This window comes from Eretmochelys imbricata, chromosome 4 (genome assembly GCF_965152235.1).
Source record: "Eretmochelys imbricata isolate rEreImb1 chromosome 4, rEreImb1.hap1, whole genome shotgun sequence".
Classification (NCBI taxonomy): Eukaryota; Metazoa; Chordata; order Testudines; family Cheloniidae; genus Eretmochelys; species Eretmochelys imbricata.
This window is the reverse complement of record NC_135575.1, coordinates 12,374,379-12,401,119: the sequence shown is the minus strand read 5'-3', so window position 1 is coordinate 12,401,119 and position 26,741 is coordinate 12,374,379. Positions and strand designations below refer to the sequence as shown.

Genomic DNA, 26,741 nt, shown 5'->3' with positions numbered 1-26,741 from the left:
TTCTCCCACAAGGGAAAAGGGATTTTCCCCTTTTAAGTTGAAAAGGACTATCCAGTACCACAGTGTCAGGATTCCAAATAAAGTTTCTGATCTGTGTGGGAGTAACTTCCCCTTCTCAGGTACAATTGTTAGGGGTGACTTTTCAAGGTGGTTGCAACTCGCTGGCTAATTATTTGAGACGTTTTGTCTCTTTTCAAATGACAGTTGTGTACTGTGAGACAGGTCCTCAGGTGGGCCATAGCATCTTTAGTGAGGAAGGGCGCTAGCCGAGTACTTAGGGGACCTGGGTTCAAACCCTTTCACATCAGACTTCTTGTGTGACCTAGACCAAGTCACTTGGTCTCTCAGTTCCCCAGTATAAACACTTACCTCACAGGGTTATTGTGATTAATACATTAACGAGTGTGAGGCACTCAGATACTACAGGGAAGAGGGGCCAAATAAGAAATATCTAAGACAGGAGTGGGGAGCAGTGCAAAGGTGGCTTCTACTCACCTTTGTGGTTCCGCACTCCTGAGGCTGATAGGTGTAATCACTGCAAAACGGACCAGCCTCAAGGTTGCTCATTTGTACACGACTGCCCTTGCTATCGCACGGCTGCCCTGGGCTGATGCAGGATGAGGGGAGACTCAGGAAGGAACCCTCAGATAGATGGCACGGCTGGCGTCACAGCGGCTTTCAGAGGATTGGATAAAGTGGCCTGCCTGGGGGCCAGGGCATATGTTGCTGGTCATGATATATGGAGCACCACACAGGAGTCTGCCTGGCCTGTCTGACTCAGACAGGGAGGTGGGACTGGCAGAACCTGCCCTTCAACTGTCTCTCTGAGCTGGGCAGTTGGGAATTATCTGGGACTCCTGACAAGAATTATACTCCCGCCTGAGGGCTAAAATGGGCAATAAAATAGCACTGGTGGCACTTTTATCAGCTCTGCCCACAGCTCACGGTCCACCCGCTCGAGATGCCGGAGTGAGACGCCATTCACAGCAGCTTGCGGAGCTGTTCAGAGTGCGGCGACGTGCGCTGTACTCAGACAGGGAGTGCATGTTCATGGCTACACTCCTTTCACTGCAGTGCGAGGAGCACCCTGGGCCATGTCCGCTGATCGGTGGGTGGCCCTGTAGACTTACGCAGCTACCACTCTGACACCTATAGGCTCTGTGTCCCCCTTTAGACTGATTCGCATCCCTGAGGGCACTAGAAGGGAAGGCAGTTTGGTCTGGCCCCTGAGCAAGGGGGTGAGGCTCCTTTTACCTTCCCAATCTCTTGTGTCCCAACTACAATCTGGCCCTTACGTGAGCAGTATTTGTGGCTGGCGCCTCTGTAGAGACTGAGTGTTCAGCATTCTCCATGGATTGTACCCCCAGAGCCTGGATTCCCTCCCAGCCCTAGGGTATAGAAGGCAATTATTTTGCTCTCTGGGCACCTCCTGTAATGTCTAACAGCGAGGCCAGCAAGTTCCCGCTACAAGTTCCCTGCTTTAGCTGAGTTTAGCTGAAAGCATTCTGCTGCATCCAGGACTGCCTGATATTCGTTTCAGCTTGGAGGATGGGGTGTCCACAGCTTTGGATAGGACATAAACAGAGAGTGATCGTAGAACAAGGCGAATGTTACAAAGGCTGGGAAACCATACAAAAGCATATTTTGTTTCGTTTTTAAATTACTAAAATAGAGACTTGGTGTAGGAAATGAGCATTTCCTGTCTGCCCTTTGGGTCCAGAGTAAGCGCCTTACAAAGTGCATGTCAGCTCGAAAGCTCCTGAAAGGAAAGATACAGTATGTGCGCCTGGAGCCTCCTTTATGCCTCCTCTGAGTGCAGAAATGCCCAATGCACCCATGTAGCCATCCTCCTGGCTAAGCACAGTGTTGTTGCTATTCCGTCAGAAGGTGGGGTGTGTGAAGGTAACTGCCCAGATCTCCAGCTCAGGTAAAGCAGCGTAACTCCATTGAAGTCAATGGAGCTGAGCCAATTTACCTGCGCAGACAATCTGGCTCAGGGATCATTATTATAGTTATGACAAAGTCTGATTTTTTTTTCTCCCCCCTTCTTAGGCTGACCCAGCTGGACACAAGAATGAAGCTTCTGGAACCATGGAAGGTAGCCCTTATTGTTCTGGCAGTCGTGTTCTTTCTGGCACTAGTCATCGGTCTGCTTGTCTATTTTTTGCTCTTTGGTAAGTGTGACAGTCTTGGTGAATTGTACGTGCTGGGAGTTTACTCTTGTGATCTTTGTGTGTTGTACAAAGGATGGAATTCACCCCAGGATGTAAGCCCACTTAGGACCTTTTAATCCCATGCTAAGGGTGTAATTAGCACTTTCCTAAAAACACCTCTTAAAAACCAGCCATTTGTCGAAAGTAGGGATTTAAAATCTCTGTCCATTCTATTTCTGTCTCCTCCGCTGGGGTCCAGGTAGAGCGGTTGATGGACAGTTATCACAGTAAGTCCGAGGTCTACTAGCATCCAGCCACTGCAGGATTATGTTCCTATTTTAGTGCTTTATGTAATGATGTCCCTGACTGGGTTGTCTTCAAGGACTGAACCTAGGATGTCTGGATCCAAAAGCAAAAGCCCCTACTGCTTCAGCTAAAGGAGCAACATTTAGTTGAAAGGAGATTGCAAATTCATAAACTTTGCACGTGGCCCATCCTGTCCAGAGTGGCGGATAAAGCTGGCTGGGAAAGCCTCCAGTCACTCTGTAGCTCTGGTTCTGTGATGCACAGTGCCTTCTGCTGTCTTGCTTCAGAGTTGGAAATCAATGTAGGCTCGGATGCAATACCCTGGGTCGAATCCGCTCTGTGGACCAGAGCCTTGCGCAGGGAAGTCCAAGGTGGTGTAGCCAGCTCTATGCTGCCTGTACTGCTCCCTCTTGGGGATAGGGACATCCCAGAGCAGGGCATGGAGCAGAGGGGAAGGGTTGTGCTGGGACGGAACGGGTATGTGGCTTGTGTGTCTTGTATGCTGCCAATCCCTGGCTGACAGAGTGGTCCCTAAGGGCTCTATTGCAGCTGGCCTACCTTCGAGCAGCTTAAAGGCTCCTTCAGGTTAACACTGAAGACAAAAGCGAGTCTCTGGTTGCCCAAGGATTGGAGGAGCTAAAGGTGGCTTAGAGCCCCCTTTGCCCACAGCACTGAGCAAAGCTCAGCTGCAAATCGAGTCCATGTAACTCCACTGATGTGGAATAAGTGAGATTAGAACCAGAAACCCAGAGTCCTGTTCTGCCTGCCTGGGAGCCATGACATCTGCTATCTAGCTCTGCCATGCTACCTATCTCCAAATGGTAACCTAGGCATTGACCGTTGCTTCTCTCTGCCTCTATAGATCAGGATATGTACTTTTACAATGGGACCTTTAAAATCACTAATGTCCAGTACAACCGTGAGTTTGACAAGCACACCTCAAAAGAATACAGAGACCTGAGCACAAGCATCGAGATGCTGGTAAGTCAGAATTGTTCTTTCTCCCACCGAGAATGTCCCTGAGAGTCCTGGGTTACGTGACTGGAATGAGATGCTGTTCTACTCCAGGCCATAGTGTCCAGGCTCCATCCAAAGGGAAGGATAGTCTTGGGGGTAAAGAAGAGGGCTAAGAATCAGGAAATTTGCATTCAGTTCCTGGTTCTGGAATTCATCTGGTGTGTGACCCAAGTCACTCAATTCCTTCATGCCTTAGTTTCCCAGTGGAAGCAATGAGAATGATAATTCCTCCTTCACAGGGTTAATTCATTAAGGCTTATAAAGCAGGCTAAGATAATCCAATAGAAAGGACGGCATTCTGTCTGTCTGAGGCCTTTTTCTGGCCCCATTTCAGGCGTATTTAAGTGCCTCACAATCTTTAATGTGTGTATTCTTACAACAGCTACTACCACTTCGTTTCCAGCAAGCCTGGGACATGCTGGAACAGCGCTTTGGGAACTTAGGGCCTGATCCAAAGCCCGTTGGAATCAGTGTGGCTCTTTCCACTGGCTTCACTGAGTTTTGGCTCAAGCCCAACACTGGTGCTGTGTGAATACTTAGACGGTGCAGTCCCGATCAGTGTCTCACTATTGAATCTCAGTGCCAGAAACCAGGGGGGCATGAAATGCTAGCCAATTGGCCAAATATGTTCTCTGCAGCTGCTGGGGTGAGTACGCGGTTGAGAATATGGGAACAGAAGCAACACGTGGACACTCTCCTGTTGAGCAGAAAGCACATAATTCATAGCTCAGGGCAGCCGTCCCCTAACTCACTAACCAGCCGGGGGGGGGGGGGGGGGGCCCTGATTGATGGGAACACTGCGCTCGCTCTCCCCTGTACTCTGTCATGTGTTCGAACGAGGTTAAGCTGAGTACAGTGAACCTCGTCAGCTCTGTGAATGGGCTGTGGCTGCACCATGCCAGTTGGATGGTTCTTTGAAAGCAAGACTCTTAGGTCGGATGAAGGACATTCATCTATGGCAGAGGTGGGCAAACTACGGCCCGCGGGCCACATCCGGCCCCCGGAACCCTCCTGCCCGGCCCCTGAGCTCCGGGCCCGGGAGGCTCGCCCCCGGCCCCTCTCCCGCTGCTCCCCCTCCCCCACGGCCTCAGCTCACTGCACCACCGGCGCCATGCTCTGGGCTCCATCGGCGGCCTGACCCGGTGCTCTGTGCTGCACCGTGGCGGGGCTGGCTCCAGCCGGGCGGTGCGGCTGCCTGTCCGGGCGCTCCGGGCAGCGCGGTAAGGGGGCAGGGAGCAGGGGGGTTGGATAGAGGGCAGGGGAGTTCGGGGGGGGGTGTGGATAGAGGTCGGGGCGGTCAGAGGGCGGGAAACAGCGGGGTTGAATGTGGGCAGGGGTCCCGGCGGGGCATTCAGGAAGAAGGGGGGGGTTGGATGGGGCAGCAGGGGGCACACAGGGGCAGGGGTTCCGGGGGCAGGCAGGGGACAGGGAAAAGGGGTGGTTGGATGGGACAGAGGTCCCAGGGGGGCAGTCAGGAATGAGAGGAAGGGTTTGATGGGGCGGGGGTCCAGAGGCTGTGACTGCACCGTGCCAGTTGGATGGTTCTTTGAAAGCAAGACTCTTGGGTCAAATGAAGGATATTCAGGGAGCGGGTGGATGGGGCAGGAGTCCCAGGGGGGCCCGTCAGGGGAGAGCGGGGGTTGGATGGGGCAGGAGTTCCACGGGGGCCCGTCAGGGGAGAGTGGGGGTTGGATGGGGCGGGAGTCCTGGGGGGTCTGTCAGGGGGTGAGAAGCAGGGGGATCAGATAGGGATTGGGGGCCAGGCCACGCCTGGCTGTTTGGGGAGGCACAGCCTCCCCTAACCGGCCCTCCATACCATCTCGGAAATCTGATGTGGCCCTCAGGCCAAAAAGTTTGCCCGCCCCTGATCTATGGGCTTTGATAGAGTTAGGAGCCTGAGCACTGTAGTCTTGTATTCTGGATGCTCTCCAAAAAGAATGCCTTAGCTGAGAGTGCGCTGCTGTTACACCCGATTGTATTGTTTCACAAACATTTTCTCTCCTTTTAACAGGTGACCAATACATTTCGAGCCTCCATTTTCAATAAGAAGTACATCAGGTCCCATGTCGTCAACCTGCGGTATGTAAAATGAAATGCCGCTTTCTTCCTCAGCAGGTCTGTTTCCTACTTGAGGTTCACTCGGATGAACCTTTCTCCCAGTCTGGGGTAGCAGGAGGGCAGGGGAAACACATCCTGTTGCCATCAACCAGGACTTTTCAGCAGCAAGATGCCGGCCTGGAGGCTATTCCACGGCTTGCAGTCACTGGGGGTATGGCTGCCCCCTGCCCGTTCTGCTGTCACTTACCCCTGTGCAAAATGGGTGTGAAAGGCTGCCATGCTGAGCTGGTATAAGTGTCTGCACAGGGGACAGGGCAGGGGGAGTCAGAGGAAGGCCCAGTGCCTCTGTCTTTCCCACAACAGTGTCTTTATGGTCACTGACCCCCAAGAAGCCAAGATTGAGCACTTAAGGTATCTGCTTGACCCAAGAGGAGCAGAGAGCTCTAGTGGGACCTGACCCAGTTCAAGGTCTCCAGATTGCTCTGCAAAGTGGCCCAGAGTAACAGGATCTTTCTCTTCTCGATGTCCCAGGAGTGGGTTCAGTGAACCTTATATCAGATGCTCATAAGTGGAGAGGTGCATGCAGGGTGATAGAGCAGGGCAAAAACAAGAAAAGCCCATGCAGGTTTGAATAACTTACCCAGAGGCAGCGTCACGGGAGAGGCAGGCTGCAGACTATGGCTGCTCTATAGCACAGATGACACTGTGTGGTACTGATATGAGCACTGGGGGAATAGCGTGTCCAGGCGCTTCATTACCACACGGGTACTGACAATTGGGAGGGAGTTCAGTGCTGAGCTAGAGAAGTGGTGAAGTTGCTGGAGGGGGGTTGGCTTTCAAGGAAAGTAGGAAAGAGTTAAATACATGGAGCTTCATTCAGTGCCGACTAATGGCTGGGGAGCGTATCCAGGGCATGGTCACTAAGGAAGGAGGGGAACCACAGAGTGCTGTGGAGCAATGGGTGAAACTTGGAAAGGGTGAATTTAGGCTGCAAGGGAAGTGATGGAAGTTCCATCCTTCAGCACACTTAATCCAGATGCCTCAGTCAGAGCTGTCGGGCACAAACCTCTTCTGGTTACTGCTCCGTGGTTCCAATGGCCATATGTCACCCTGTGACCATGATCCACATGGTCGTGTGCTGAGCTCACCCTCACCACCACCCTCAGATGTTGCTCTCCTTAACATCATCCTTTGCCCCTGTCTTTTTCTTTGCTCTTGGCAAGATTCCCACTGACCTCCCCAATCACTCTGACAGGATGAGCTCAGTCAAAATCCCCTGCTAGCTGCTTAGATCCTTCCCATCCCCCTGTCTTCTATTGTGTGTCAGTCCCCAAGTAAGGCCCAGAGGACCTAATGAAAACTAAAGCCATGTAGAAAGAGAGGACAAGTAGCAAACGTGCTCGCTCACCTCGGTCTTTAATGTCATGTCGGTTTGCAGCCCAGACACCAGCGGAGTGGTGGTGGAGCTTGTGCTGATGTTTGAATTCGCCTCAAACGATAACAGAAAGGCCTTCTCGGAAAGAATCAAGAGCATTTTGCTTAGGCGGCTGCAGACAAACACCGAGGGCTTGGAAATTGACCCCTCGACTTTTCAACTCTCAGGCAAGTTTCTTGAGCTTTCCCTTTTCTCCTTGATTTTGCTGCTCGGGCCATCCCTTTCCTCTGTGCAATGTGATTTGTTTTATAGCGCTGATGTGAGTCCCTGCTGTTTCCTTCTTCCCTCTTCCCAAAACAGCCCTGTCACCCTCATCAGCTGACAACCTGGAAGGGTACTATAAAGCTATAACAAGGATACAAACATGGGCCAGATCTCCAGCTGATGCAACTTTACCTTATGCCACTGAAGTCAGTGGGCCAGATTCTAAGTAGACATAAATCAGTGTGACCCAACTGAAGTAAGTGGGTCTACACTGATTTACAGCAGCAAAAACTCTGGCTCCAGGTTCCTTTGTTTTCAGAGCATTTTGCTTCTGCTTTGAAATTTTCTAAACCAATGGTGCAGGAAATTCTGGAAGAGTGTTCCTGTTGGTTCACTTTATGTCTCCTGTTTTGCAGCTTCCTTTCTGGACTTCGCAAAAAGAAAAGGAGTACTTGTGGCACCTTAGAGACTAACCAATTTATTTGAGCATGAGCTTTCGTGAGCTACAGCTCACTTCATCGGATGCATCACGAAAGCTCATGCTCAAATAAATTGGTTAGGCTCTAAGGTGCCAGAAGTACTCCTTTTCTTTTTGCGAAGACAGACTAACACGGCTGTTACTCTGAAACCTTTCTGGACTTATTTTCCCCCACAGTTAGCCCCAGAATCCAACTCCATATTGAATGAAGATTGTTTTTGTGTCCTTCGTCTCCTGCCACAGAAAAAAATGAATTTTGGTGTGGACTCAAATGAATAAAAGGTCACTTCTCCACTCTGTGGTCAGGTGCCCAAATATAAAGCTGTCACACTATTAAAAAGATGCAAAACTGGCAGTATTCCACAAAAGGGCCCCTATTTTTCTGTCCTCACTGTTATCATCTGACAGAACTGGGCAAGAAACTGTTTTCTCATCTAATGAATATTTTTTGAGAGTTCAAAACATTTTCCTATCTTGAATCAGGATGAAGAGTCAAACTCAGATTTTGGTAAACAAACAAAAAGAGTTGGATTTGGGTCAATTGAAATATTTGGTTTCAGTTTTGATTCCCCCCCCCTCTTTTTTTAGTCTAATTAGTTTACTTTTTGAAACACTTATTTTGAACCCGAAAACCAGAATTTTTCGTTTTTAGAAAATGTTGAAGCAAAAGCTTTTGACAATTTTGACCCTTTTTTCCAGAAGTGTTCACAGTGGGAGAGTTGCCAGAACTGACCCTGTCCCACAAAGCTTTGTTTTTGACAAACTGGCATTTTTCATCTAAAAATATTTCATCAAAAAATTTCCTGCCTGCTTTATTGACAGTCCCCTACCAAATGAGTTTTGTAGCCTAGTTCTTGATCTCAGTGGACCATAATATTCCCCATGGGGGTCCGATTGATTGCTTATCAGAAGGCAGCAAATGTTGCAGTTGGACCATTTTGTACTCTCTGAGAAGATTCCTTTATTTTAGGGAAAAGCTGGAAAATAGGATTAATCTGAGAAGCTGGTTTTTTAAATACTTTTCAGAGAATATTCTTAAGGCAGATACATTGTGAAGCAAGATCTTCCATTGGTTTTAGAAGTAATGGTGTTATAATTTTGACAGAACAAATGTTTCAGATCTGTCACTTTAAGGATCTCAATTTCCCACTCTTCTTGCTCCCTCTGTTGTGTTGCTGAAGGCTGAGGACACTTCCAAAAAACACATTAGGCTCTTGTCTTGGCATGTGAATCAGGCTGAGCTTTATTTATTCTTTCTTCCTGTGGGGGAGGAACCGCCCCCTGTTCAGGGTGAATGCCTGGGTGGAAAGAAGACGTAAATACCTGTGCCATTATGAAGTGCCGCCATTCCCCGTACTCCCAGCCAGCCCCATGCTTGGAGCCACCCAATCCCTCCGTCCTGTGATAAAGCAATACACATCTAAGCATGTCTCCTCGGAACAGGAATCAAGGGTTTTAGAAGAATACTTTAATCCCTAATGGGCTAGAGTCACCCACCCCACTTCATCACCACATTATTTTAGACTATCCCTTGCAGATAGGTACAGGCCGTACGGGTATGTGGAAACATCAGGAGTAACCATGACAATGCAGGAGCACTGGGTCAGACTCCGTGCTTGCTGGATCTTGGGGTCTTCCCAGGCCAAGATAACAGCCAGCCACCATTCTGTTGTAATGGATGGAATGCCTCCAAGGAATGGAGTTGGACACAGTTAACGTGGTTTCCTCATGGCCCTCCTGGAAGAGAAGAAGCATTTGCATGCGGAGCAGAGAAGCCAGTGACTCCACTGGGCCAGCATGTGAGATTTGCTCCTCCTTCCCCCCCACCCCTCCCGCAATGAGTTGGAGTGTAGTTCTCCTCCTCACTGGACAGTAACACTCCCATATGGGTGTCTGATTGCTTACAATGAGAATTATGCTCCTTTTATACTGAGAGGTGAGGTGTTGGCAAGGGTGTTTAAATAACTAATTGTGCTGACATGTTGCATGCAACCAGATAAGTTTTTTTAATGATCCAATTACAGGCAATGGTTACTTTTTAAATGGCAACACTGAGACATAATCTGATCAGCTTTATAGCTGTGAAGTACAGTGGCTATCTTTCAATTGCTTTTCTTGGTTATCCTGGCCTCAACATAAACAATGTCAGGATAATTACACTAGTCACATTGTGTAACTTGTAGGACCACAGGAATTGCTGCCCTGGATCAGGTCAGGAATCCATCTAGCCCAGTATCGTGTTTCCAACAGTGGCAAATATCAGATGCTCTAGAGGAAGAATTACTGTAACAAAGCATTATGGAATAATCTGCCTGTATGGGAAATTTCCCCTTATGCCAGGCAGTTAGTGGTTAGTTAATCTCTTGAATCAGAGGAGATTATGTCCCTTATGTATGTTTCCTATCTAATATACCTCTGCATGGTCTCATTATACATATAAATGGCTCTAACCCTCTTTGGAATCCTGCTAAACTCCTGGATTCAGTGGTATCATGTGGCAATGAGTTCCACAGATTAATTGTGCATTATATGTGTGTGTGGTGGGGGAATTCTTGTATCAGTTTTAAATTTGCCACCTTTAATGTAATTGATTGCCCTTTTGTTCTAGTATTATGAGGGAGAGCAAATAGGGGTGTCCATTCATTAGATTAGCATGTAAACTTTCTAGAAGAAAGATCAGTAGCTGATTACAACTTGGATCCAGCAAATGATGATGTCAGTGACTTCCAGCCTTATCTTGTCTAAACTAATCCATTTAGGGTTTTATACCATGCTTATCCTTACAATGTGTTTGCAGTTGGTTGCATTTACAGGGTTACTTTAGACCAGCACTTACAGACACTCCATCCAAGATCGCTCTTCAAGCCAAGTGACTATCTGAGGGCTTGTACTTTGGGGAACCCCACAGTAGCCTAATCAAGTCCCAAATAGACTTACTAACTGTGAAATCCCCACAAATAATAAGGCATGCTCATTGGTCTCCTATTACAATACTCCCGGCAGCGCTCCAAAACAATCATCACTTATGTCCCGCAAGGACTTTAAGGAAATCCACCCTGACCAACTGGGACAGTAAGTGTGAGCTGTTCTGACTGTCTGCTGTGTGTTTCATTTCAGGGATGAAGAAGGAAAATGGAGAACACCTTTTCAACAACTGTAAGTACAAGCCGTTTATTAATGGTCCTTAGAGACATGTCATGGTGGGGTTCCATGCTTTCTGGGTTTCAGTGATTTCTACATGACGTGTGCTCAGTCTACAAGCAGAAAGGCGATTCTTCTGACTGACTGTGCTATAAAATCTGCAGGTCAGCCTGGCACCCGGAAAGGGGATTACACAGCTGAAATTCAGGTAACAATTCTGTTGAGGATGCATGAGGCAGAAGAGAAATCAGCTCACTTTCTTGTAGCTGGGTTGGCACTGTAGGGCTCGTAGGACTAGGTGCTTGGACAGAGGGGTGATGTGGGGGCCATATAAGTACCTAGGCATTGTCTACATGGGGACTTACCTCCATTTCAGCCACAGGGGATGACCTGTGTTGTTTAGGAAGAAGTAGGGACAAGCTTTCCACGGTGACAAGCTTGCATCTCCTGGTGGCTGTGGGCTCCTGAGAGGTCTCCCCTAAGAGAAGGCAGGTGACTTTAGTGCTGATGAAAGAGAGAAAGTGTCCTGCTTCTTGCCTCTTGGACATGTAGAAGAGTCAGGAGGCCTTCTTGGTCCTTGCTGCTCCTCCCAGCTGCCATTGCTGCTCTTTCGCCTGGTCGTTTAGATGTGTTAGGGGGTGGCCTTCATGCCAGAATGTTGGCTAGCTCCTTTCCTCTTCTCCTGGGCCTCAGAGGGGGTCTGGAGAGATGGCCCTTTGCTCCTCCCAACCTCTGACTGTAGGGCTTCCCCAGCATCCACTCAACGGGCCTACCCCCATGCTTAACGTTAAGTGTGAGAGTAAGTCTGTAAGTCTTCCCCTTAATCTCTCTGGACCTAGATTCCCTATAAAATATGTATAATAATAATACTGTTTGTCTCCCAGTCTGTCTACCTCGTCTGTTTAGACCCTAAGGTCTGTGGGGCAGGGACTCTTTCTGTGTTTGTACAGGGCCTGGCACAATGGGGCCCTGATCTCTGCTAAACATAAGCCAAAATTACTCCCTGGCATATATTTTCAGTGCCTCCCAGCCCTAGATCCATTCTTCAGTGTTCCAGTCAAACCGTAGTGTTTAAAAACAGGATCCAAGCACATTCTAGTGTGACAGGATCGGGCCAGATGGCTACAGAAGAGTGATAGAAGGCAGATATATTAGCCCCAGGTTAAGTAGGTCCCTTTTCCCTGGGTAAGGTAACAGGGAAGGTTCCAGAACAATCAGGAACTTTCTGGAAACAATTAAGACAGACAGGCTGATTAGAACACCTGCAGCCAATCAAGAAGCTGCTAGAATCAATTAAAGCAGGCTTACCTAGGGAGGTGGTGGAATCTCCTTCCTTAGAAGTTTTTAAGGTCAGGCTTGACAAAGCCCTGGCTGGGATGATTTAGTTGGGGATTGGTCCTGCTTTGAGCAGGGGGTTTGACTAGATGACCTCCTGAGGTCCCTTCCAACCCTGATATTCTATGATTCTATGATAATCAGGGCACCTGGGTTTAAAAAGGAGCTCACTTCAGTTTGTGGTGTGTGTGTGAGGAGCTGGGAGCAAGAGACACTAGGAGCTGAGAGTGAGAAGGCATACTGCTGGAGGACTGAGGGGTACAAGCATTATCGGACACCAGGAGGAAGGTCCTATAGTGAGGATAAAGAAGGTGTTGGGAGGAGGCCATGGGGAAGTAGCCCAGGGAGTTGTAGCTGTCGCACAGCTGTTCCAGGAGGCACTCTAGACAGCTGCAGTCCACAGGGCCCTGGGCTGGAACCCGGAGTAGAGGGCGGGCCCGGGTTCCCCCCAAATCCTCCCAGCTCCTGGTCAGACACAGGAGGAATTGACCTGGACTGTGGGTTCACGAAAATGGCCAAACTGAGGGCTGCCGTGAATCTCCGAGGTGAGCAAATCCGCCAATAAGCGCAAGACCCACCAAGGTAGAGGAGGAACTTTGTCACACTAGCCATTAATAATCACACGAGGGACAGGGAGATTGATTTTCTTCTGGCGACACATGTAACCGATATTATTTGTACCTGCTGACTCAAGAAGTGAAGGATTTATTTGCAGGAATCCCTAGCTAGGAAATGTACGGTATACATTGCATCAATAGGGCCTGATCTAAAACTCACTGAAGTCAACGGAAAGACTTCCACTGACTTTGCATCAAGCCCATAGCCTTTGGACTTGATTGTCTTTATGCCATATTATTATTCAGCATTGTAGTTAGACTATTGGTGCATCTCTTTGTAGTTAGGTGGGGTGTTGCAATTTCAGTAACTATGGTTGAAGTAGTTCCCAGCTGTTCACAATTCATGGACTTGACAGTGTCATTTTTCGCAGTTCTATACTAGGTTTTATTCTCCATTGTGCATAGTTACTAGCTCGGGGACTCTGCAGTAATGGAAAAGAACGGACGTACCTGCCATACAGGTTTTCAGGACACAGTGCCTGCAGACAGATCCCATTCGCAGCACCGTGTCTCATGTACGTGCTGGGATGCAGGTCCTGGTCCTGAGCTGTTGAGCTAGCTAACAGATATGGTATGTAAGAGCCGTGATGGCTCATAATTCCCCACCCATCCCAGTGACGGTGGGAGAGTCCTTTATTCTGCTGCTTTGATTGCTTGGTTCATCCCTCCTCCCTGCTGCCGCCTGGGGAAACGCTCCTCTGTGCTGGAAGCCTGCCACTCTGCTTGTTTGTTCCTAAAACTTTGTTGGGGGAGGGGGAGGGAAGTATTTTTGTTTTGCTCATACAAATATGTGGAGGTGTAGGCCACCTGCTGGTGAGGTGCCATCATGAACACTCCCCTGAGAGGCATGGACCTACCTGCCTGGAGCTATCTGTCCCCACAGGGATCTATCTTTTGCAGAGGTTAGCCTTTGGAGAACATGCCTCTGTCCGGCGATCTAGCTACCGTACCGTGCTGCTGTGTGTGACCAAGGTGAGAACTTTCAAGGTGGCTATCCTACCACTGCTGGATCCATTGCCGTCCCTGAAGTGGAGTGGAGGCAGCCCCTGTTGCTCCAGCTGCTGGTTCCTCTCTGACTCTGGTCTTGAAGGAGTTCCACTGATTAGCTACAACTGGCTGCAGTAGATGCACGTCCACCTTGCTCCCCACAACAACTCTACCTTGTTTAGTGGTTTGACAATAGGTACCAGCTGGGTCAGTCCACTGGACAGGCATTCCCAGCCCTTGGGACTTGCATGTTCGTGCTGACTGAGGCTGATGACAGCACCACCACAGATGTCCTGAGAATTTTCAGCTCCTCCTTGGAGCCTTTGCTTCCGCCCGGCTTTGTATGGCACTGTACTGCCTGGACAGGTTTTATATTCTGACTTTGAGAGCTGTTCCCCATATTGCTGAGCAAGAAATGATTTTCCCATCCCATGAAAATGGTGTGGGATTTCCTGTTCTGCACTGGAATGAAACCAAGGCTTCTTGAACCTTTTCAGAAACAAATGAGAGGGGCAGCACCCCAGAATAGCCAACAGCCTGGTGGTCCAGGCACTCCCTTGGGATGTGGGTTCAAGACCCTGATCTATATCTGGCAGAGCACAGACTAGAACCCGAGTCACCCACATCCCAGCTGACTGCCCTATTCAGGGGTGCCAGAACTGGGGCAGCCAGGGGGGGTCATGGCCCCATCACTTTTAAAAGTGGGAAGACATAGCCCTCCCACTTTTTACTGTCCATAAGGGTGAGGAATGGGAGAGAGGAGGCAGAAAGGAGTGAGCGGAAGGCGGGATCTTGGGGGAAGGGGTGGGGGCCACAGTTTGGATGCCAGTGCCCCCCAACACACACTTTTAGGGAGTTTCTGCTGCTCCTGGCTCTAAACATCATGCCCCTGGTTATTCTGGGGTGGTGATGGGGTTCGTGTCTCACACCCATAGAAATTCCATCCTGGACCTGAGACAACACCCTGATGAACGTTTTGGTTTTAACAAATCAGGATTTTCCAAAGAAAAAGAAATTTCACTGAAAAATTCCCAGCCAGCTCCAGTTCCAAATGCAGACTGGACTGCGCCTCTCCTGAGCAGATATGGCTGCCTCGAAAAGGACCAGACAGCTCTGAGATTGGTTCACAAATGTCGACATGGTCTCCTCCCTGCAGGGGGAGTTGCCCACAGTTCTGAGTCCCAGGTAGATGCTGATAAGAGCTTCTGGATACTGAGCACTTCTGCAGATCAGAAGGGCCCGAGGCTTTGAAGTCCTGCTTGCCACGGTGCATACCCTGTTGGTGGTTGACACAGCTCCTCCCTGGTTTGTAATTACTGCCAGCAAAGCGCTGAGCATCCCACTTCTCACCCGGTATACAACCAGCCTCCAGGAGCAACTGACTGAAGCCTCCGATTGCCCCAGGCCCATTCCTGCTCCCGGTGGTAGAGGTGCAGCCCCCAAGTGACAGCGGTAGGCCTCGATGTCTTCTTTCAGGCAGAGCACTCTGGTTTCGTGAAGGGCTTTGTGCTCACCCTGGACTGATAATGCGTCTCCCTGATGCTAGTGCCGCATTTGCTCTCGGTTCCGTGAGAACTCTCAGTCAAGCCTTGAGCAGTGACTCCGAGGACAGAGTGACCAACCTTGGCCCCGCCGCCCCAGTTCAGCTTGGGCTGGCAGCTTTTACATAACCGGTGCTGATGCGTGCTCTGGAGATGTCAGCATTCCACCCTGGGCATTGACCCGCAGCATAGCGTACCTGACTGAGGTCTGGGGGACAATGGGAAAGGTGATGTTCAGGGGGCACACTTAGACATAGAGGATGTGGGACCAAATATAGCTTCACTGGGGAGGAAGAGAAAGCCAGGCCTTTACACAGGTCACAGAGAAAAGGCTGAGGTCATAGCTTTTATTTGGGGATCACCCAGACCCCTGTTGCTGCTGTGTATTGCAGCAGGGGCTAAAGGCTCTAGCTGAGATCAGGGCCCCATTGTGTGGGGTGCTGTACAAGCACAGACTAAGAGGCAGGTCTTTGTCTGTGTCGACACAAGGAGAGAGAGGAAACAGAGGTAAAGTGACTTAGGTCATACAATAGGCAAGTGGCAGAGATGGGACTAGAACCCAGGTCACCTGAACGCTTGTCTAGTTCAGTGCCCCATTCTTTGCACCCCGGTGCCTCTCGGCAAGGCAGGCCTATTGTGGTACTTGGAGATGGGGTCTCAGGTCTGAACCACTGGCTGACGGAGCTCTGGCACCATCTTCATACTGTACAGAGACTGTTGCTGAAAGCGTCTCTGCCCAGGGTTACCTCTGGCTACACAATATGGTGCAAGAGCCTTCTGTTGCCTCAGGCATGTGTTTCTACAGGCATAAGTTTAAAGGGACAATGTCTGTGAGCAGTGGTTTATTCTGGGGCCTGACTTCACTCCCGTTGAGCAGTACGTGACTCTGCAGTTGGCACAGAGCTCACTAGTGAATGACTTGCAGAGTTAGCTAGCACTCCAGGAGTACAGAAGGCCAAGTCAGGCACTTAGACGTAATCTTTACATCAGTTACTCAGGACTCCCGATAGGATTTAAACCCAAAGAATATTAAGCATCTAATTTACGTCGCTTTTTGCCTTTTGCTAAGCTTAGGCAATGAAGATAGACTAGTCAGTTTCACTCTTCTTTAGAATTGGGTTCCATTCAATTCCACCATCTGACTATCCTGCAGTATTGAGGTTGCAGACACAGTTTAATAAGAGTTCTATTGCAATTTCCATTTAAAAAAACATAATGAAAACATTCCTGTTCATTTTACAAAGGCGTGCTCTTATAACACCTGAATTTTAAGTTAAACGTGACCTGACTCGAGCTGGGCAAAACATTTTCGACCGATAGTTTTTTTTGTCAAAAAATGCCCTTCCCTCCAGCTTCCCCGCCCTCCGTGCTCCCAAATTATTTGTGAATTTGGGTCAACAAATACTTGTGGCTGGGAAAACAATGGGAAAAAAATTCAAAGAAATGTTTCATTTCAGATTGTTGTTTTGTTCTGACTTTTCATCTTGAAATGGCATTTCAAATTCAAATTTGGGCAATTAAGATAATATGCAAAAAGGGTGAACTCCGTCCACCGGATCTGTGCTGCAGCCAGCTTTTAAATAGCCCTTTGGAGGAAACCTGTCAGTCAGCCAGACGGTTGACCCACAAGGGTTGGCCACATGGCCTCACCACCTCAGAGACTGAGCTTTTGGGCTCATCCCTCCTGCCCCACATCATGAGCTCTGCCTAGCGAGACCAGCTGAGATAGACTCCTGGTCTGAGACTTTCACACTCTTCAGGGACCAGTGCACCTCAGCAAACATTTGCTGTGATCCCAGGCAGCCTTTTCAAAACAGAGTAGGATTTATTAGTCACCTCGAACACAGCACTGGCAAGTCCTTAGGTTAGCACGGAGAAATAGACAGAGTCCATTCTGGCCAAGCCAGCTTTCCACCCAGCAAAGCTGCCAGGGAGTCCTTCTGGCTTGCCATCTCTCTCTGTCAGTCCCAAGTGGAGCTGCCGTCTCTCTCCCAAAAGCCAGCCCTTATCTCAGCCCCATGACACTTCTCTGTCCAGTTCCTGCAGGTCTATGCTGAGTTCCACCTGCCAGGGCCTCCCTTGGATATGTGTCAGTTGCTCAGTTCTTGGGGCTTCTGTTATCTTTGTGAACCTGCCATTGATATGTTTCGGTTTCAGCCAGTCCTTTACCGACCCACTCATTCCACCCCAGACTGTTACATGACATAACACTTTATGTCTCCTGCTTTGCCCCAAGAGCAGCTTTTTAACTCTTGTGTAGCCATTCGGTAGCAATGCAAAGTACAGAGGCAAACTGAGGCGTGCATAGGAATCATAAAAATATTTCAGAAAATTCCCACTTTTGTCAGACCTCTTCCCCCCTCCCAAACCAAAACCAACCCCCCCCCTCCCAAATCCGCTGAATTGAAACAAAAACTAAAAAACAAAGTTTTGAATCGACAAAAACATTTCAGGTCTGTTATTGACTCAAACACATCTTTTGAGTTGATGAAAAAATTTGAAAATATTTTGGTTTTGTTTCTCATCGAAGTGGATATTTAGTTCAGTCCCCAAATCTAAAAATCAATTATGTGCTCAGTTCTAGACCCGACACAATCTGTTGTACAAAATATACTTTAATAGATCTCTACAAAAATCCATATTTATTACATCCTCCAGACAAATGTTGACCTTACAGGAAATGGGCAATAATAGTTGGAGTTTAGCTTATTTTGGTTAAATCCATGTATACAGATTAATCCTACCTGCAATTGTGTTTTACTTCTGGGTTATGATTTAGATATGTATTTAATTTTTAAATGTTTTTACTATTCTTTAAGAGATCTTCTCATTATTTATAATAATAATGGTGTTTTTCTATATGCAGCTAGATGGGAGGATTAATATGTTTATGTAACCCTTCTGCCCGTCAGAGTTGGCAGCAACAAGGGCCGGGTTCAGTATCTAGGGGATCCATTCCAATAACACAATGCAAAACCGGCTCGAGCTCCCTCCCAGTGACCTGCGACAAATATATACCACCCCCGCTGGGCGCCTCCAAGAGGCAATACTTCCCCTCTCGCAAGCACAGAGTCTGAGTGTAGCAGAAAGCCTTTTAATAACAGAGAGAAACAACGTGGCATTATGTTGGGGAAACACCACCAACAGGATTCCTAACACAACCCATGAGCAAAAAACCCACCCCAAGCAAATTGGGGCATGCCCTTTCCCTTTGGTTCTTGAGTCCAGCAACCCAAAATCACCCGAAGTCCCAAAAGTCCAATGACCCAAAAGTCTCTGTCCCTGGTCGGGGGAGCCCCAGAGTTCAAAAGTTTATCTGCAGAGTTTTACCTCCCAACCTGGGTGGAGATGGGGGTGGGGAGGTTAAGGGGCACTTTACGTGGTCGAAAGCTGATGGCCCCACCTCTCCATGGGGCTCCACTCTGCCAGCCACCCCATGAGCTGCTCCAGGCATCCCACAAACTGCTCCGCTCCACCTGCCGCTCCGCTCTGCCAGCCGTCCCACAAACTGCTCCGCAATATATCTTCAGGCTCCCCCACTACTTAACACAACACTCAGTGATTTCAGCTCTTAGTCAGTTCAGCTCTTTTGTGATTTCAGCTTGTAGTAGGGGAGCCTCAGTGCTGGTGCACCATTGGCCCAAAGTGAATTCAGCTCAGCAGGCTGTAACTAGACTCCTAATAGAATCAAAATTAGCTCTGATATTCCACAGTAGAGACAGGAGGAAGTGCAATTAGCATGTAAGGCCCTCACCAGGGGGCCTATGCCACCAAGTATATTAATACCTATCCCCAGCCTCTCTCCATTCACTGGGTTTTGGAACCCATGACCCTTGCCTAGCGAGTGCTGCTTAGTTGATGGTGAGTCCCTCCATCATAACAAAAGGCCAAGTACAGTTCCACTCTCCTTGATTCACATAATCAGGATAATAACAGTTTATTCCTGCCCCACTAACAGAGAAACTGGGGCTCCTACAGGCAGGGGGTGTGTGCCTATGCAAATGAGATCAGCCCCTGAAGTTCTTTTCCACAACCCACCATGACTCGCCACCAGATGTCAGGGTAGAGCTCATCCTGACTCTGCTTACATCTAGATACAAGGGTGGGGTGGTTATTTAAATGGCATAATTATAAATACAATATATTTTGGTTCATTCTTATTTTAAGATTGTTTGTTTGGTTTTTGTTGTCATTATACTTGACTATGTATGTCTTCTGTGTGCCTAATATTGTGTGTGTGTGTGTGTGAAATCTCACCCTGTGTGACTGTGGTTGAATATCAGTGCAGCTGTGGTGTCATATCTGTTTATCTGAATGCTGTTCATTTGATGACAGCTATGTTATAACTAACAAAATGCAAGCAGCCATTTGTATTCAGCATGCTGGGAACATACACCAAACAAAAGCCTGTCTTTCTTTCCTGGGGAGCAGTCCAGCTAAGTCGGTCCTTTCTTTGATAGGTTGTGGGATACGAACAAGTAAATCGCTTTCCTACGCAAACAGAATAACGGGAGGCATCTCTGCCCAGGTTGGCGAGTGGCCATGGCAGGCTAGTCTTCAGCTGAGCGGTATCCACCGCTGCGGTGCAACGCTGATCAGTAACACGTGGCTTATAACTGCAGCTCACTGCTTTAGAGGGTAAGATCCCAGCTTGGAGAGAGGATGCTGTAAAAGACTGTGTGCCCTTACAGACACCAATCTGGAATTCTGTGACATTTGGAACCAAAACAGAACCCCTAGATGTATCCAGGTTCTGATCCTTCAGTTTGACTCTGAGCTGTGCCTGGGAAGAGACCTGAGAGGTGGTGGAAGTCAAAGATGGCTGTATTCTACCTTTCAATTCCGCCCAGCCCTCGGGCTGCTCGGTGTCAATTCAGCCACCAGTGCAAGTTAGAGCAACCTTGGGGCTGTTCTAACTTATACCAGCTGGCAACATCCCTCAGGGGATTGCTGGAGCACAGCAGTGTTCTGGCCAAGCTCTGTGCTTCCCAACACATGTAGCTCTGCATTTGGGTGCCTAACTGGGAGCTGAGCTCTTTGAAAAATTGTCTGTGTATGCCTGTGATCTAATCTTGTATCTCTTTCAGACAACAGAATCCCAGTAGGTGGACGGCTAGCTTTGGAACTGTCATAAGACCTCCGCAAAGCAGAAGATCCATCCGCAACATCATCGTTCATGAAAAATACTCTGATGCCATTCAAAACCACAATTATGACATCGCTGTTGTGCAGCTCTCCTCCCCCGTGGAATTTACAAATGTCATACGCATGGTCTGTCTCCCCGAGGAATTTTACGTCTTCCCACATAACACTACCTGCTTTGTCACGGGATGGGGCGCTTTACGGAATGAAGGTGAGTGTCTCCTCAAAGAGCCCTCCCATGACGTTATGTTTTTAGTTCATTTTCAGTTCATTATGCAAGTGAACGTGATTTCTTATCTGATTAGTCTGGTGGCTAATTAGTCATTGGCACAGCTTACCAAAGGAAGTGGGACATTCATTCTGACAAAAAGGTTTTAAATCGGGATTGGATATCTTTCTAAATGAGACACCCCCGCTCGACCAGCAGCTGTTGGGCTCAAAGAATAATTCTTTCCACTGCAGGAGTCACTGAGTGAAGTTTTACAGGAGGTCAGACCAGGTGATCAGAACGGTCCCGTCCGACCTTCAAATCAATTACCAGGCTGAGCATCTGCGTGTTATATGCAGGTTGGCTCAGTTCATTGTATTCGGCATTTTCTGGGACATGGCAGAGCTGCAAGCCACTAGTGCAAGGATGAGAAAAGAGTCCCCCGTTGCTGTTTATGCCATTAGCAAGGCTAAGCACATTTCATTCATGCATTCAGTCACCAGCTTCCTTTCTGTCCCATTGCCTTTGTTTATACATCTGGCATCGGCTTGGTGTTATCTAGCTTCCAGAACCTTTAAATTTGCCCTAGAAGTTCTCTTCACTTAACCACTGAGCACATGCTTAACTTTAAGACAGATTGACATCAGTGGGACTTAACGCTAAACCTTAAGAGCATTGTTGAATTGGAGCCTATACCTATATTAGACTTTCGCTGTAATTATGGATTGTCCAAAACCATATTCTCATTGGGGCTTTCTGATCTCACAGACATGTATTAACTCCCCACAGTGCACAGCTGGGACCTCGGCACCAGAAATCCCTGTGTCCATTATATTAGAGGGGTGAGGTCAAAAAATGAATGGGGTGGGGGACTTGGATTAAGGCGCCCTGTGGGGATGGATGCTGAAGAGGCAGCTGGGTTTGGGGCAAGTGAGAGGCCGAAGGAGGATAAACTGTTCTCTTCCCAAAGTGTCAACCTGGCCACTTCCTTTAGGCGCTGAAATGGAAGCTGAGCATTTGTTGGTTCCTCCTGCTCCCCCCAGGCCTTGGCTTGTAGAACCCATTTGTAAATTCTAAATCCTTTCTTTCCCATTTTAGGTTCAAGCATTAATAATCTCCGGCAAGCGGAAGTGAAGATCATAGACACGAACATTTGCAATAGAGCAGAAGTGTACAATGGGGCCATCGCACCTGGGATGGTGTGTGCTGGATACTTGGAGGGGGAAATAGATGCTTGCCAGGTAGGTCTAATATCAATGCGGAGAACTGATCAGCGTGAGAACTGCAGACAGATACTTCCCTGTGCCTGGTGGTCTCTGAACATACGCATTTTAACAGACTACACCGGCGTCCAGCTCAGGGTTCTGATTTACAGAGCTCCTGTGGGAGCTGGGGAGGGAAGGGGTAGTCTATTACAATCCACAACTTCAGAGCACATTACTTATATCTGCACCAAAGAGACCCATGATAGCAGATTGCTATTTTTGGAGATTGTAAAAATCCAGGGATGACGCAAAGAAAGAAATAGGAGACTATAAGGGGGTGGGGCAGGGACGTGCTCAAGAGGGGGCAAGCAGCCCCCCCCGCCCCGTAATCATTGGGGGGCACAGAACTTCTCCAGCCCCAGGGCTACAGAGGCAGGGAAGATTGAGCTCTGGCCGGGGCTGGGGCAGGGTGGAGGGAGGGAAGATCGGGCAGCGGGGTGGAAGGGGGAGCGAGCTTCTGTGCCCCCCCATAGGGCTCAGATTTAAATTCCTGTGCATGCCCATGGAGTGGGGGTTTGCAATAGTGAACATGGGGCATGTACCCTGAACAACTGTAATGACAAAACTGTAGGGGCCTGATTTTCGGATGGTGTAAATTAGCATAGTTCCGTTGACTTCAGCAGTCCTAGGCTGATTTACAGCAGATGAGGCTTTGGCCCTGTGTGTATAATTTGTGTGTGTGTGTATATATATATAGATATATATATAAGAGAGAGTATATACATGAGGGTGTGATAGGTATAAAGGTTTCACCAACATATGTTTGAGGTGGACACACAATGACATTGACCATCTTCTCAATAAATGCAGTGAAGGTTGATTTCTACTGAGGCTGTTTAATGCCTTTCTCACAATCGACAGCGGCATCTCCATTGTCCTGTGGGTCTGAGTAACACTGAGGATCATCGTCCCCTGCACATTCCAGTTTGCAGTGCAGTATACTCTGTGATCTGGTAGATGCACCAATGCTGGATTGGCTGCAGCTGTTAGGAGGGCAGCTTAGAACAGGATTTTCAAATGCATTTAGTGCTGGCCTAGCTCTGCACCCCTGGAGTCCATGAGAATATTCCCATTGGCGCCAGCAGGAGCAGAGCTAGGCCAGGGCTGAGTGCATTTGAAAATCCCACCCTCTGTTTTTAGTATTGGGCTGACAGTGGTACCCGGGAGTTCCAGTTAAGATCAGGGCCCCATTTTGCCAGGCGCTAGAGAAACCCATTCAACGATAGGGGCCAAACCGTAGAGAGCTTGCAATCTAAAACACGTATTTTAAGTTTGTAATTACATGAATAAATACTTGCATTCACTTGCGGATCCTGGGGCTAGCCCATTATATAAGATTGGCTGATCTGACCACTGTTATATTGGGAACCAATGAATTAATTCCTGTCCCCCTGGCAGGTGATCAATTTGGAGTGTGGGCGTAATTTACCTTTATCAAAGCATGCATGGAAACAGGTGTTATTGCTGGGCATAGAATTACCCAGTCCTTTGATAATTCCAGCTACAGTAGTTGACCTTCTAAGACCTTCTGCAGCAGTGAATTTCCACAGGCTAGCTGACTGGTTTGAGAGGACTTATTTCATTTATCCTAAATGGATTCACTTTGGCTAGTTATGATAATTACAAAAATATTTACCCTGTTTAATTGTCAAAAGGCTCATAAACATTAATTGAATCTTCACAGTGCTCCTGTAGGCTAGGTCAGTATGAATTCGTACACCTCTTTTACAGATGGGGAAACCAATGAAGAGGGAAAGGGCCATCAGGTCAAGATTTTCAAACCTCAGTGCCTACGTTTAGGTTCCTAAAGCCTTATTTAGACACTTAAGTAGTTGATTTGATGTTCAAAAGTGCTGAGTACCCAACAGCTCCTTCTGAAGTCAAGAGTAGCTGCTGTGTGCTAGGAACATCTGAAAATCACGTCACCTGTTGAACGACTTCAGTAAGGATACAGGAGCTTGAATTTAGGCTGCTATTTTTGAAAATGTTGGCCCTAAATCGGTATTTAGGCATCTACGTAAAAGTAGATGGATTCACAGAGGGCACGAGACCATCCGGTTTGCTACATTAAGGAGCTCTGGCTGCTTAGCACTTCTGAAAAATGGGTCTCTTTCATTTCGGTGCCTAAGGTAGGAGACTAACTCTGTGTTGCTAGGTTTGAAAATGTTGGGCTAAGTGAATGAAGTCGTCCATTTCAAAGCTGGGATTTTAACTGACTCCTAAAAGGCACGTGTTAGTGGCTAGGAATAGGGTAATATCCCTTAAAATAGTTTGTGAGCCTTCCAGTGGTGCTCACTGTATTCCATGATTTAGAAGCCAATAGAACCCGGCCAGAGCAGCCGCGTGTATATGTAGCCAAGGCTTGCACGTTGTGTGTATCCAATCTACGTAATTATCTGGGCCCCGGCGTGCCTGTATGTTTCTTCATTTATTGTTGTGTAAAGATAAAATGACACCATACTATTGGAGTAAGTCTCCCGCCAGAGGATGAAAGAATACATAGCTCCTCTGCTCACCTTGCATATATTGAGAGGGGAAGATATAGCTTCTAGCAGCAAAGTTGGTAGAAAAAGTCCTTCAGGAATACCAGAAATAACTTACCCACCAGCCAGCAGCCTGTGACCTTATTCTCAAGTGTGATGTTACTTATGTAGTAAATGAATTTGAACAATTGGCTTTAAGATTTGCTTTAATATTTAAATAAATCCACCTGATTTGCTCTCAGTTTCTTCCTGCTGAATTCCACCTTTCTCTCCCCTGTAGGGTGACTCTGGTGGCCCTCTGGTCACTGAAGATAGAAGAGGAGTCTGGTTCCTTGTTGGAATAGTGAGCTGGGGAGACGAATGTGCTAAAAAAAATAAACCTGGCGTCTACACACGAGTGACTTACTATCGGGATTGGATCGCTGCAAAAACTGGCCTCTGAAGGAGTCACAAGTGGGTTAAACTGCACAGGCTGGGTACACAAGCCAAGAACTCCACAACACTCTTTACCAGTCTATGCTTCGTTTACTGTCCAAAGCAAGCGCCGGCTTAGCTTGTGGTGACATTCCTACCGCTCAGTGGCTCGTCTCTGAACTGAATTGCTCTGGCCTGTCGAAGGAGAGGAACAGACTCAATCAAACTTGCACAAGGAGCACAAACTGCTGACTGATTTACCACCTAGGAAAGTGTATCTACTGCTTCCAAGAAAGGCAGGTTATTCTGCATCCTCAACCCAGGACTGAGAATAACCCTGCTTTCCACCCTCTATGCTACACACCTCCTGCTGGGATCAGATGACTTGGCCATGGTTTTCCTAGCTGAGCAAAACGCCCCCTTGGTTGGAGCCCATCGGCGCAAATCGTCAGTCACCTGGACAGGTTGTGATTGATCCACAGCATTTCCCTCCAGTTGCCGAGTGCCTGGCCTCCTGCATTACTCCACCACAGGGGTGGAAATCAACCAAAGTTTACTCCATGGCAGCACAGGGCATTAGCAGTAGGCCACAGCACTTGACTTTAAACAGCACCATCCCTACTGGCACCAGAAGCCTGTTCGAACCAAAGGCAGGTAGGGCTGTCTTCTCCTGCCGCGCTACATGGGTCTGTGTCACTGAGCACGTTCTATTGGAGGTACTCAACGGATGGCCAGGGAGGCCACTTGTGAACTCGGTTATGCCACACACAGAAATCCTTGGCCAGTGTGTAATTAACACACAGAGCTTCCCACCAGCAAAAAGGAACACCCACCTCCAATGTGGCTGAACTTCCTGGGGGAGGAGCTTTGACCCAGGAGACCGTACTTATTGATCATGTGCATCACAGTAGTGCCCAAGAGCCAACCAAGAATAGCAGACAGTCCCTGCCCCAAAGCGCTCACAGTCTAAATAACCTCTTAGCTTCTACTTTGCTTCCTGATGGGGTGGAGGGAGGAGAGTCTGTATCCCATTGCTGGGCATGAATTGGGATACAGGCCAGCCCTTGCACTCCTCATCTCAAACAGCCATTTCTCCTGTGCCTTTTAAAACCCCCTAATCCTCTGCTTCTCACTACTGTGGAGCAGTTCCACTACTGCGAGGCTCTATGTGCCGTTGTGTCAAGCACATGTGCTCTGCACTGGGCATCCGGTGAATCCCCATATTTTCCCCAGTGTCTCACCTTAACTCTGCCCCCTGGGGAGCTGAGCAGCCCTTTCACTTGCTAGATAGCCGACAAGTTGCTAGATCAATGACGTCCCACCTCCAGCTGTCAGTAATATACACCAGAGGAGAGAGAAATCAACAGAGGAAATGCTGGGTTGCTGACAGCTGCATCCAGTCCAGTGCTACCAGTCTCAGCTACCTCATACACCAGACAAAAAAAAAAACAACCTTCAGCCTATCCTTGGAAGATCTGGGGTCAATGAAGCCATCACCGCACACAATCTCTCATCACCAATAAACCTCCTATCAGCTCTTACCACTGGCACTTTAATGCATTTCTAAGTTGATGTCTCTCATGCAACACAGTGCTCTTGAGCTCCAGCAAGAGGCTCTACTGTATTTCAGGGCTCTGTTTGATGTAGTATATGAAAACCAGCATCTATGAGGGTGCCTACTCATTTTGTTCAGCCCAGCGAGCAGAATAGTCACTGTAGCAGAACTTAGCTTCACAAACATACTGCATAATACATAGGGCGAGACAAAAAGGGCAAATCTGATTCTTCTGGTGATAAGTCATCTTTCTAGGAAGGTGATCTAATCTGTGAATCTATTTATAGAGAACCCCCTATGCAAGTGATTGTGAACTAGTTGGCAAAGTACTTTGGGCTGAGATTTTCAAGGAGTCTAAAGGATTTGGGCACCCAAATCCCACTGAATTTCAATGGCATACCT

At 48.2% G+C, this 26,741-nt stretch overlaps 1 protein-coding gene across 1 annotated transcript; it reads left to right on the top strand.

The window, feature by feature from the left end:
• Nucleotides 1-961: 961 nt before the first annotated feature.
• On the top strand, nucleotides 962-24,812 carry LOC144263762 (transmembrane protease serine 11A-like). Its single transcript, XM_077814740.1, has 10 exons — nucleotides 962-969; nucleotides 2,053-2,174; nucleotides 3,322-3,440; nucleotides 5,488-5,555; nucleotides 6,973-7,136; nucleotides 10,769-10,807; nucleotides 19,733-19,910; nucleotides 20,360-20,625; nucleotides 21,721-21,863; nucleotides 24,651-24,812. Exons 1-10 carry the CDS (start codon nucleotides 962-964, stop codon nucleotides 24,810-24,812), a joined length of 1,269 nt encoding a protein of 422 aa, XP_077670866.1.
• The last annotated feature ends 1,929 nt before the right edge of the window (nucleotides 24,813-26,741 follow it).